General features: G+C 36.3%; 1 protein-coding gene across 1 annotated transcript in view; it reads left to right on the forward strand.

The window, feature by feature from the left end:
- Positions 1 to 12,433, forward strand: part of PLEKHH2 (pleckstrin homology, MyTH4 and FERM domain containing H2) — a 90,033-nt gene that overhangs the window by 50,107 nt on the left and 27,493 nt on the right. The window contains exons 16-20 of the mRNA XM_052649219.1: positions 59 to 238; positions 3,959 to 4,067; positions 5,013 to 5,125; positions 9,822 to 10,001; positions 11,847 to 11,944. Of these exons, the coding sequence (XP_052505179.1) occupies positions 59 to 238; positions 3,959 to 4,067; positions 5,013 to 5,125; positions 9,822 to 10,001; positions 11,847 to 11,944 (680 nt within the window). The remainder of the gene's footprint in view (positions 1 to 58; positions 239 to 3,958; positions 4,068 to 5,012; positions 5,126 to 9,821; positions 10,002 to 11,846; positions 11,945 to 12,433) is intronic.

Raw genomic sequence — 12,433 nt, forward strand, 5'->3', positions numbered from 1 at the left:
TTTTAGCGGGAAAAGATTCAGGAAGTTCCTTCCTTACAATTACTAATATTTACTTTAGTTTCCTTTAGGTCAGATCAAACTCTGGGAGGCTAAAGTTGAAGAGGTTGACAGATCCTGTGATTCAGATGAAGATTATGAAGCCAGTGGGCGAAGTCTGTTATCCACACATTACACTATTGTGATCCACCCCAAAGACCAAGGTCCAACTTACCTCCTAATTGGATCCAAGCATGAAAAGGTATGTAAGGATTAACTGGTTGATTTAGAATGAGTTAGAATGATTTAGAATGAATCACTAATATGATTAAGTGTTGGTAATAATTTTCAAATGAGCATAAGTAGGTACAGTCAAGGGCTTCCCAAGTGGCTCTGGTGGTAAAGAGCCTTCCTTCCAATACAGGTGAGACATAAGAGACACAGGTTTGTTCTCTGGATTAGGAAGATTCCCTGGAGGAGGCCGTGGCAACCCACTCCAGTATTCTTGTCTGGAGAATTCCATGGACAGGGAAGTCTGGAGGGCTGCAGTCTGTATGTTCACACAGAGTTGGACACAACTGAAGTGACATAGCATAGCACAGCAAGTACAATCAAAGACACATATACATTTGTTAGACATAGTATTCTTTTAAAAATAATTTTATTCTGATATATTTCAAACTCAGAAAATATACACCCTTTTTTACTTAACAGATGTTAGATTTCATGGTATTTTTAAAAAATATATTTATTTATTATTTTTGGCTGTGTTAGGTCTTAGTTTCCACATGCAGGATCTTTCATTGTGGCATACCAGCTTCTCTCTAGTTGTAGCATGCAGTCTCAGTGGCCTCTCGACATGTGGGATCTTAGTTCCCCAACCAGGGATCCAATATCAAGTCCCCTGCATTGGAAGGCAGCTTCCTAACCACTGGACCACCAGGAAAGTCCCAGATTTTATGGTATTTTTTTATTAGTGTGAATTTAGTAACCGTCTAAATGGCCAACAATAAAAAATTTATTAATTAAATGTATGTGTATGATAAAATATCCTGCAAGCTTTATATTTTTATATTAAAAATAGATAATTATAATTTCTGAATTTTACTAATATAAGGAACATATTAATATAATCTTAGTATAATCTCAACTATGTGAAAATATACATATATATTTTAATAGAAAGATAAAAGCCACTGTATTTGGGGAGCAGAAAATAGGTTTTTTTTTTGTTTGTTTCCTGCATATAAAAAGTTATATAAAATTAATGTATACAAGTTGATGTTTTGGAAATAATTATGTGCTCATGAAACCATCACCATAGCCTGTGCCATAAACCTAATAACCATCACTTTTCCTCTTGACCTCTTTTAATTATTATTTTTGTGTGTGATAACAGCTATTTAACATAAGATCTACCCTGTTAGCAAGTTTTAAGTATGTAATCCAGTATCATTAACCATAAACCACGATGTTGTACAATAGATATCTAGGACTTACTCATTTTGTATACCTACAACTTTGTACCCTTTGATGAATATCACCCTGTTTCCCCTTCCCTCTAACCCTGGCAACTGCCATTCCACTCTCCACTCCTTTGAGTTTGATGATTTTAGATCCATCATATCAGTGGTATTATATGATAATTGTCTTTCTGTGTCTGGCTTGTTTCACTTAGCATAATGTCCTCCACATTCTTCTGTGTTGTCACAAATGGCAAGATTTCCTCCTTTTTAGGGCTCCATTACATTCCATTGTATGTGTATACCATATTTTCTTTATGCATTCATCCATTGATGGACACTTAGGTTGCTTCCATGTCTTAGCTATTGTAAATAATGCTGTGATGATCATGGGGTACGTATATCTTTTTGAGTTACTGCTTTATATAAATTTATATTACAAAGCTTCCTTCAGGTAAATACCCAGAAGTAGAATTGCTGGATCATATAATAGATCTGTTTTTAAATTTTGAGGAACCTCCATACTGTTTTTCCATAGTAGCTGCACCAATTTACATTCCCACCAGCAGTATACAGGGCTCCCTTTTCTCTATATCCTCACCAACATTTGTTATTTCTTGGCTTTTTTTTTTTTTTTGTAAGATGATAATTCACTGTGATTTTCAGTTGCATTTCCCTGATGATTAGTGATGTTGAGCTCCTTTTCGTGTATCTGTTGGCCATCCATATGTCTTCTTTGGACAAATGATCCTCTTCCCATTTTTTACTTGGATTGTTTGTCTTTTTGCCATTGAATTGTATGAGCTTTTTGTATATTTTCAATATCAACCCCTTATAAGAAATATGATTTGCAAATATTTTCTCCCATTTCAGTAAGTTAATTTTTCATTTTATTGGTGATTTCCTTTGTTGTGCAGAAGTTTACCAATTTGATATAATTCTGCATATCTATTTTTGCTTTTGTTGCCTGTGCTTTTGATGTCAGAAGCATCAGGAAAGAGAGACCAATCTTATGTCTGGAAGTTTTTTCTCAGTGTTTTCTTCCAGGTGTTTTAGGATTTCAGGTCTAATATTTAAGTTTTTATTCCTTTTGGAGTTGATATTGTGTGTTGTGTGAGATCAGGGTCCAATTTCTTTGTTTTGCATATGGATACCCAGTTTTCCCAGCACCATGCATTGAAGAGACTATCCTTTACCCACTGTATTCTGGCAACCTTATCAAAAATCTGTTGACCATATATGCATGAATTTATTTCTAGACTCTATTCTGTCCCATTAGCCTAATAGGACAGTCATTAGGCCCATTAATGAACTTACTGTCTATTTTTATTGCAGCACCATACTATTTTTATTATTGTAGCTTGGTAATATATTTTGAGTCAGGAAGTATGATCTCCTTAGTTTTATTCTTCTTGCTCAAAATTGATTTGGCTATTTGGGATTTGTTGTGGTTTCAGATGAATTTTAAGATTGTTTTTTCTTTTTCTGTTTTTTAAAATTGGGGTTTTGATAGAGATTACTTTGAACCTTTATTGGTTGCTTTCAGTAGCATGGACATTTTTAATAGGAATTCTTCCAGCCCATGACTGGATGTCTTTCCATTTACTTGTGCCAACTTTAGTTTCTTTCATTAGTGTTTTATTGTTTTTGTTGTATGAAGCTTTTGCCTTCTTGGTTAAGTTTATTTCTAAGTATTTTATTCTTTTTTTTTTTATTTTGGCTATTGTTTTGGGATGGTTTTCTTTTCTTTTCAGATAATTCATTGTTAGTGTATATGAACACAATTAATTTTTGTATGTTGATTTTGTGTCCTGCAACTTTCCTGAATTTATTAGTTCTAACAGTGTTTTTATGGAGTCTTCAGGATTTTCAACAAGTAAGATAATGTCGTCTGCAAACAGAGATAATTTTACTTCTGCCTTTCCAATTTGGATGCCTTTTATTTCTTTTTCTTGCTCTACTACTCCGGCTAGGGCTTCCAGTGGTATGGTGAATAAAAGTGGCAAGAGTGGGCATCCTTGCCTTGTTACAGATCTTACAGGACAAGCTTTCAGTTTTTCATCATTGAGTATAATATTAGCTATTAATTTTTCTTAGATGACCTTTATTGTGTTGAGGTATGTTCCTTCTGGGTTTTATTTCCTTCTTTAAATTTTCTGGACTTCTTAAGTATTTTTTATGTGTTATTTGTATGTATGAGGAATCAGATTTTAAATTTGATAGAATTTGTTGTATTCCTTAAAAGACTGTTAGTTATATTTATTCTAGCCTCTTAATGTCATATTACTTTCTTGGTTTTCTTATGCTTTTCTAAGAAAATAATAAAAATGTGAACAATGGGAAAAAGGCACTATGAGCACAATTCAAATGAGCCTAAGTGGCTTTTAGTTTTATTTAAAAATTAAGAATTTTTTTTTCTAGTGTCAAAGTTTTCTACTGTCTATTCAAGTTGTTTTTTCCTTAAGTCATCAAAAACTGTATCTTGGTAACATCTCTATTAATATGTTTTAATTTTTAAGGACACTTGGCTTTATCACCTGACTGTTGCAGCTGGAAGTAACAATGTGAATGTTGGATCTGAATTTGAACAACTTGTTTGCAAGTTGCTAAATATTGAAGGGGAACCTTGTAAGTTTATAATGTATAAGTCTTTATAGTTTATGAAATGGACCCTAACCCCCTTTGCCTAGTAGAGTTTTCCTTTTGTGGATTTCATTTTGTGGATTCCTATTCCATTCTTACTGGCTTTGCTTGTCATGGGCTAGGATTCTCACTGTGGTTCTTCAGCTACAGGGACACCATCATTCTTCAACATGCCGTATCCTGTCTCACCTCTCTGCCTTTGCTCGCATTACTCCCTCTGCCTGGACTGCCCTCCCTCCTTCACATTCCCCACCAACCTGATGAAATCCTGTATACTTTAGGAGGTCCCCCATCCAGCCCTTCCCAACTCAGCAATGGCTCATAAAAGGTGCCTAAGAAATGTTAAAAATATGTCCCAATGCACTTTACCATTTAACCCTTTCATATCATTTGTTGCTTTGCATTGAATTTTTTTTTTTTAAATGGCTGAAGTTTCCCCATCGATAGCGTAGATTCTAAACTCTGCTCTACTTAATAGCAATCACATTTTATTTGTGATCTGGCATAGGAATTCAATAAATGTTGATTTTAGGAATGACTTCAAGTTCTTCTTTATCTTTCTATCTCCTCCTGCTCTAGTTTCTTCTCTGCAGCTTGCCCCCAGCTTCCTTTCATGTACAGTCATCTCCCTACCTAGGTTACCAATCTTTAGCACATTTAAGCAACATGACCAATGTCCTGATAGACTTGTTCTGGCCTAGAATATTTGTACCAACCTCATCTAACTTTAATTTATCCTAAAGAGAAATATGAGAATCCCAATGGCCTAGAAACTGAAATAAAATAATATTATCAGAGGTTTTTTCATGACTTTTATGACTTAAATTGTGAGCCAGGCCTGAATGAGCTAGTTTCTAAAGGGCTAATTTAATGTGAGGCCCAAATAAGTAATTCTTTCTGTTTCTTATTTATATTTCATTTTGTACTTAGCCTCTCAGATATGGAGACACCCTACTTTGTGTCACAGTAAAGAAGGAATCATTTCCCCTCTGACAACACTACCTTCAGAAGCTCTACAGACAGAAGCAATTAAATTATTTAAGGTAAAATTTTATGTGGCATTATGTATCAAAACATGGTGCTAGTGGTAAAGAAGCTGCCTGCCAATGCAGGAGATGCAAGAGACACGGGTTCGATCCCTGGGTTGGGAAGAACCCCTGGAGAAGGGCACAGCAACCCACTCCAGTATTCTTGCCTGGAGAATCCCCTGGAGGGAGGAGCCTGGCCGGCTACAGTCCATGGGGTCGCAAAGAGTCAGACACGACTGAGTGACTAAAACTTTCACTTTCGTAACGCTTATATCATTAAGCATTTTAATAGGAAAAAAAAAAATCTAGGTTATACAAGAAAATTCAAAATATGATGACAATGACAAAGAAAATATACTGAATAAAGTTAGATGAATTTAATATACTCTCTGAGTGAGGATATGAAATTTCTATGGTAATCTGTGGTTTGGTCATGGAAAGACTTAGTATCAGAGTCATTTTCTCTTCAGCTTCTCAGATGAAGAGATTTCTGACATCGCCATACCTCACTATTGCGAAAGGAGTCAATACTGTTCTTCTTCTCCAGTGCTAATATGCTTAAATTCTTATTACTCAACCTCTATTAAGTCCCTGATCACTTGAAACCTGCCAGTTACATCATTCTTTACCCCTGCCCCACTATCCCCTGGAGAAGGGCACGGCAACCCACTCCAGTATTCTTGCCTGGAGAACCCCATGGACAGTGGAGCCTGACAGGCTACAGTCCATGGGGTCGCAAAGAGTCCGACACGACTGAGTGGCTAACACTTTCACTTTCGTAACACTTTCACTTTCCATTATCTCTGTCGTCAGTCACCTTCTGGTAACTCCTCAAATTTCCTTAAGGATTTTGGCTCCTAACTCACATTCTTTCTCTCTGCCTTAAGCTTTGCCATTACACTAAGTGACTTGGCTATCACTTCGCTCACCAATGCCATGGCCTTAAGATTCCTGACCTTCCCAATGTCAGTAGGCTTGCTGTCTGCCCTGCTTCACCTTTCCATTCTCCATGTCCACACCGTGACCCCAACATACCTCATAAGTACACCACTTCTAAAATCTTAAATCCTAATATATCTTTCTTTAACCATAATCTCTTAGCCCATGAGCTCTCTTACTTTCTTACTCTTCCATTTCTCATCCTCACTAAGACCTTTTTTTGAGTAATTTATTTTCTTTGAGATCAAGGAAGAGCACTATAGTTCCTTGGGATCTATGGCCCCATGCATTCTTCAGCCAAACTCCTACCAAGATCACTGCTGTGGTCTTGCCTGCTTCTGTATTAATTGCATGTGTAATGCTGCTGCTGCTGCTGCTAAGTCGCTTCAGTCGTGTCCGACTCTGTGCCACCCCATAGACGGCAGCCCACCAGGCTCCCCCGTCCCTGGGATTCTCTAGGCAAGAACGCTGGAGTGGGTTGCCATTTCCTTCTCCAATGCATGAAAGTGAAAAGTGAAAGTGAAGTTGCTCAGTCGTGTCCGACTCTAGAGAGCATCAAACAGCTGTGGGGACTGGAGCCTATGTAACTCTGTGGTCTTCATTCCTCAGGTCCAGCTGTCTCTCTTTGCTTGTCTTTGGTCACATCCCCTCAAACTCCCTACTCAATAATGCTCCTCAGAAGAAATTTAATTTCATTGGAAGAATTAGAGGGCATCAGAAATGATCACCTCGAATCTGTCATCCCAAGAGACGTTGTTTCATCTGTTTCTTCCTCGATTACTTCAGTCTCAGAACATAATGTATCTTGTATGGATTCTTGTCTTGACTCTGTGCTGGCACCTTGGAACTTCATTTTCCCTTTAGTCTCTTAGCTGCTGCTGCTGCTAAGTCGCTTCAGTTGTGTCCGACTCTATGCGACCCCACAGACGGCACAGCCCAACAGGCTCCTCTGTCCCTGGGATTCTCCAGGCAAGAATACTGGAGTGGGTTGCCATTTCCTTCTCCAATGCACGAAAGTGAAAAGTGCAAGTGAAGTTGCTCAGTCGTGTCCAACTCTTAGCGACCCCATGGACTGCAGCCCACCAGGCTCCTCTGTCCATGGGATTCTCCAGGCAGGAGTACTGGAGTGGGGTGCCATTGCCTTCTCCAAGTCTCTTAGAGTCTTTAGTTTTTATCTCTTCTTTCTCTTTTTCTTGGCTATATTCCTCCCATCTCAAAAAAGTATTTGTTTACTAGATAATACTAGGGAATTGTTAATTTGGGAAGTGGATGATGATGACATGATGCTTATGTGGAAAAATCTTTGTCAGTTGGAAAGCCCTACTGAAGTATCAGTAAAATAACATGATATACATTAAAATACTACAGAAAAAAGTGAGTACAGGGATTGAATGAAACAAGTATGGCAAAATGCTTGTTGACAGCTGTTGACACTAGGTAATGGGTACATTATACTATTCTCTCTACTTTTGTTCATGTTTTAAAAATACCTTCATGGAGTGTTTTTAAAAATCTACCTGTAGAATACATAAATACCCAAAGTAAGACAGACTTTATACAAATATATTTGAAAATCTGGATGAAGTGATCAACTATATAACAAAATATAAATGGCCAAAACCAATTACACAGGTGAATAAAAATTTAAACAGAGAAATTTACCAAACTTTGTAAGTGTAGATAATTTCAGTGCTGTTCAAGGTGTCCCAAAGTACAGAAAAGAAAGGAATTTTGCAAAATTTTTTTCTTTTACTTTGTTTTGGGTAAAGCTCAAAGCTTATATATATATACCAAACATATGTAAGAGTAGAGAGAATATTATAAAGTATAAGATGCTCACCATGCAGCTCCACAGTTGTCAACCTAAGGCCAGTTTTGTTTTATTCTCCCCATCCCTATTGCTCCCCAAGACTAGGTTATTTTGAAGCAATTCTCAGTCATCATGTCACTAGATTGTCTTTGTGAAGTAAGTATTATTTTTATACCAAACCCCAGAAAATATTATAGAAAACAGAGCATTTCACACAAAAACTAATCAAATATTAGTCAACAGACTCCAACATCATGTTAAAAGAATACTAATCCTCAGACATATGTGTACTTATCACTGATGCCATGTTGATGTATGGCAGAAATCACCACAGTATTATAAAGCAATTATTCTTCAATTAAAAATAAAAGAATACTAATCATGACAAGGAGATATTTATTCCTGACCATGCTAATAATTGGCTTCCCATGTGGGTCAGTGGTAAAGAATTCGCCTGCCAAGCAGGAGACATGGGTTCGATCCCTAGGTCGGGAAGATCCCCTGAAGAAGGAAATGACAACCCTACTCTAGTATTCTTGCCTGAGAAATCCCAGGAGAGAGGAGCCTGGTGCGCTATAGTCTATGGGGTCGCAAAAGAGTTGGACGTGACCTAGAGACTAAGCAACAACAACAATATACTAATAATTAATATTCAATTTAAATGGTCTAATCATTCCAACTACAAGATAGAGATTGTCAGAGTGTATAAAAAAGCAAGATCCAACTACATCCTGTCACAAGCAGTACTTTTTTTGTTTCCTGACATTTCTTATAAGAAAAAAGAGACTAAGATTTTTAAATAGCCCTCGCAAAAGGTTTTACTCCCAGCACTTCATTGTACTCTCAAATTTCAATGTCACTAATAAGCCCAATGTATTTAATTCATTGAAACAAATATACATGTAAAGCACCATAACTGAAGTTATTTGATACATTTATAACAGTAATTTAGGGTTGTTAAATTAGTATGCATATATTTTTTAGAATTCATAGAACATTTTATGAGTATTGAAGCTTCTTCTGATGCCTTTAGGCAATCCATCCCAAACTTCCTCAAGCAAGAGTTCTCTAGTCAAGATCAAAATGAAATTACACAGTTTTATTACAATAAACTGTTAAAATGAAGAATGATTAGTATTAATATCTTGCTTTGGAAAATGTCTAGGAAAGATTATGCTATAACTTTTTCCTAGTAACCTACTCTAAAAAATAATCTCTTTGGAGGAAAAATAGTATATATTTACATTAACTTCAAGTTATTTAGGCTACTATTTCCCAAAATACTTCCCTCAGTAAACTAGCTCTTAAAGATGCCAATTGATATTACTAGAAAAGAACAAAGATGAGAAGGGGTTGAACTCTGTTCTGTGTAGAGAGTATAAACATAAACAAGAAAATATCTTGTCTTTATGCAGTTTGTGTTCCAGTAGACTCTAGAGGCTATTAATGTTCCATCTGCCCTTAAAAAGAAGGCATATTCTTCTCAGAGGTGGACTATTCTACAAATTAGTTCAGGTTGATTGCTAGTATTGTTTAGGTTTTCTAAATCCATATTGATTTTTCTACCTACTATTCTCTCAGATGTTGACAGGGGTATTGCAGTCTCTCACTTTAATTGTGACTTTTGTCTGTTTCTCCTTACGGTCCTATAAGTTGTTGCATCAGGTATTTTGAAGCTATATTATTAAACCATTTAGAATTGTTACCCCTTCTAGATAAGCTGACCCCTTTTCCATTATAAAATGACGCTCTTTGTCTCTGGCATAACTCCTTGCCCAGAAATCTACTTTGTCTGATATTAATGTCACTACTCCAGATTTCTTTTGATTAATGTTATCACAGTATATCTTTTCCATCCTTTTAAACAAAAACTTTTGCTAGTAAGAGAATCAATATATTTCATGCAGAATAAAGCTTATCATTTCTCACCCTGAGTATATCTATTTTTTTCATTTAATTCAGACCTGCCAACTTTTCATAAATGCGGCAGTCGACTCTCCCGCAATTGATTACCACATATCTCTAGCCCAAAGTGCTTTGCAAATCTGTCTGACACATCCTGAGCTACAGAATGAAATTTGCTGTCAGCTTATTAAACAGACAAGATGGAGACAGCCGCAGAATCAACCAGGACCACTGCAGGTATGTGTTGATACATACACACGCAATTCTAAATGATGTTGTTTTCCTGATTGTAAGTATAATACATATTCAATATAGACATTTGGAAAATACAAAAAGTATGAAATGGAAAACCAACTATTACTATTTTGATGTATATCCTTTCAGTTTCTATAGTCTATATATAGAGGTATATATGTGGATATTTATACACTCACAGTTTTTCACATTACTAACATTACAGTGTGCATATACTTTTTAAAAACCATAAAACATAATCATTTCCCCGATAGCCTTCAGCAGTCTTCAAAACATTAATACTAGTTGCATTAATATCAACTGCTATACGTTTGGGTTTTTCCAATTACCTTTCCTGTAATAAATACCACTATAGTAGACATCTTTGAACCTAAATTTTGTATGCAAGTCCAGTGAATTTCATTGTGTCCACTTCTAGAATTTTCCATATCTTCAGCAATATTCAGTGTAATTCTTCTGTTAATTTCTTTCCAGGTAAAAAGTAGTACTTCACTATTGACCTTGTATACATTTCCTTAATTATTACAGTCAGATTTATTTTCAGGAGGGTTTTAGTCACTTGTGTTTACTCTTCAATGAATGCTTCTTTTAATCTCTGCTTACTGACTCCCTGTCAATCACAGGATAAAATAGAAATTTCTTACCCTAGACTCTCGGGAGTGGATCTAGGTTGTGGGACTTGAAACTTGTGCAATGAACACTAGGAAAAAGAATACAAAATTTATTACTTTTACAAATTTTAAAAGAACAAATGATCATGTCATATGACTGTGACAGCTCATAGGGCCTGTCCCAGGGATTTGGACGGGACCTGTGCTTGAGCAAGGTTCTGAAACTTAAGCTTCATGTCTGTCAGGGGCCCTTCATAATCTGGCTCCAGTGGCCTCCTCTTTCTCCACTTCATTTTATACATCCTGTCTCTAGTGTACAGTGAATGAATAAACTCTGCTTATTCTTTGAACAACCCTGCCTTTGCATCATCCTTCACCTGGCAATCCAGATCCCTCTGCATTCTTCCTACCTGTGGACCTCACAGTCGAGCCCAAGCAACATCCCTCCCGTAGATTCTTTCCTGACTCCTGCATCAGTAATCATTCCGTCCATTGGTTATACTTAAAAAAACATTATTACAGTGTATTAGTGATGCTGTATAATAGAGTCTTCTCCTAGATCGTAATTCTTCAAGGGCAAGGCCTTTCCCCCTTCCCTTTTTTTGTATGACATTTAAAAAAAATATTGAAATTATAGTTACTTAATTTAAAAAATTAAGATATAAAATAGGATACAGACCAGAGCAAGAGAATAATAAAAGTCGTATATAACTCTATTACCTAGAGATACCTCTGTTAATACTTTTATGCTTGCCCCTTGTTTAGCTATGTATGTGTGTATGTATAGGTAGATCGGTTTTGCTTTTTGTATAAATTATTTTTTTACTACTTTTCAGTTTGCCCTTTCTTAGTGCAATTACTTATATTTCAGTGAAGGAGTTAACACAGAAATGAACAAAAGGGAACAATTTCCCTAACCTTCTGTGCAATATGAAAAAGGATTACTATGTGATATCCTCTGATCCCTCAGTTGTAGACAACCGAATACGTAACTAGATGGACTATGGTTCTGCCCCAGTATGAAGCTTTTATGCTTTTATGTATTATAAATGCTCTAAGGAGATGATGTCTATGTGGAAAAAAGCAAAAACATTTTGGGATCAAGAAAGACTATGATCATCCCTTCACTCTCACCTCCTCTCTTGGTCACACTCTCCCTGACTTAGACCTCTGATGACCACATGGTGTCTAACCTGTGATGCTTCTCTTTGTCCAGGGCTGGCAACTCTTGGCGCTCTGTGTTGGGCTCTTCCTTCCCCATCATCCTTTCCTGTGGCTCCTCAGGCTCCACCTAAAGAGAAATGCAGATTCCAGGTACGCAGAGTTCTAGCCAGCTGCACCATTCATGTGGCCTCTGTGTCTGCAATAAATCATAGGTATTTAGTAACCTGCCAGGTACATTTGTGGAAGAATGTGTGAAACAAATGTTGATACAGGAAGCCTTTGGTTATCATTTATGTAGAGCTAGAAAGATATTTCCTTTGTTACGTTAAATCTCTTATGGAAGGTTGCACTAAAAGCTTGAAAAGCTGACAAAGAATATTTTAAGTTAAAAGTCTATGTACATTTCAAGTATGAATGTTTTATCATTAGTGGGTGTTCATCCAATAAAAGCAACTATTTTGTTTCCTTATTTTTTCTGTTACTATTTTCTTCACATTTAATTCTTTTGTGTAGAAGACTTCTCTGATAGTTTTCTCACCTTTTATAATTGTATGTATTTGAATTAGCTCAGAATTTTTACTCCTTTGAAAAAGACTTTTCCAATTCACTGTTAGAATGACTTTCTTACAGTGGGGCCTA

This window comes from Budorcas taxicolor, chromosome 11 (genome assembly GCF_023091745.1).
Source record: "Budorcas taxicolor isolate Tak-1 chromosome 11, Takin1.1, whole genome shotgun sequence".
Taxonomy (NCBI): Eukaryota; Metazoa; Chordata; class Mammalia; order Artiodactyla; family Bovidae; genus Budorcas; species Budorcas taxicolor.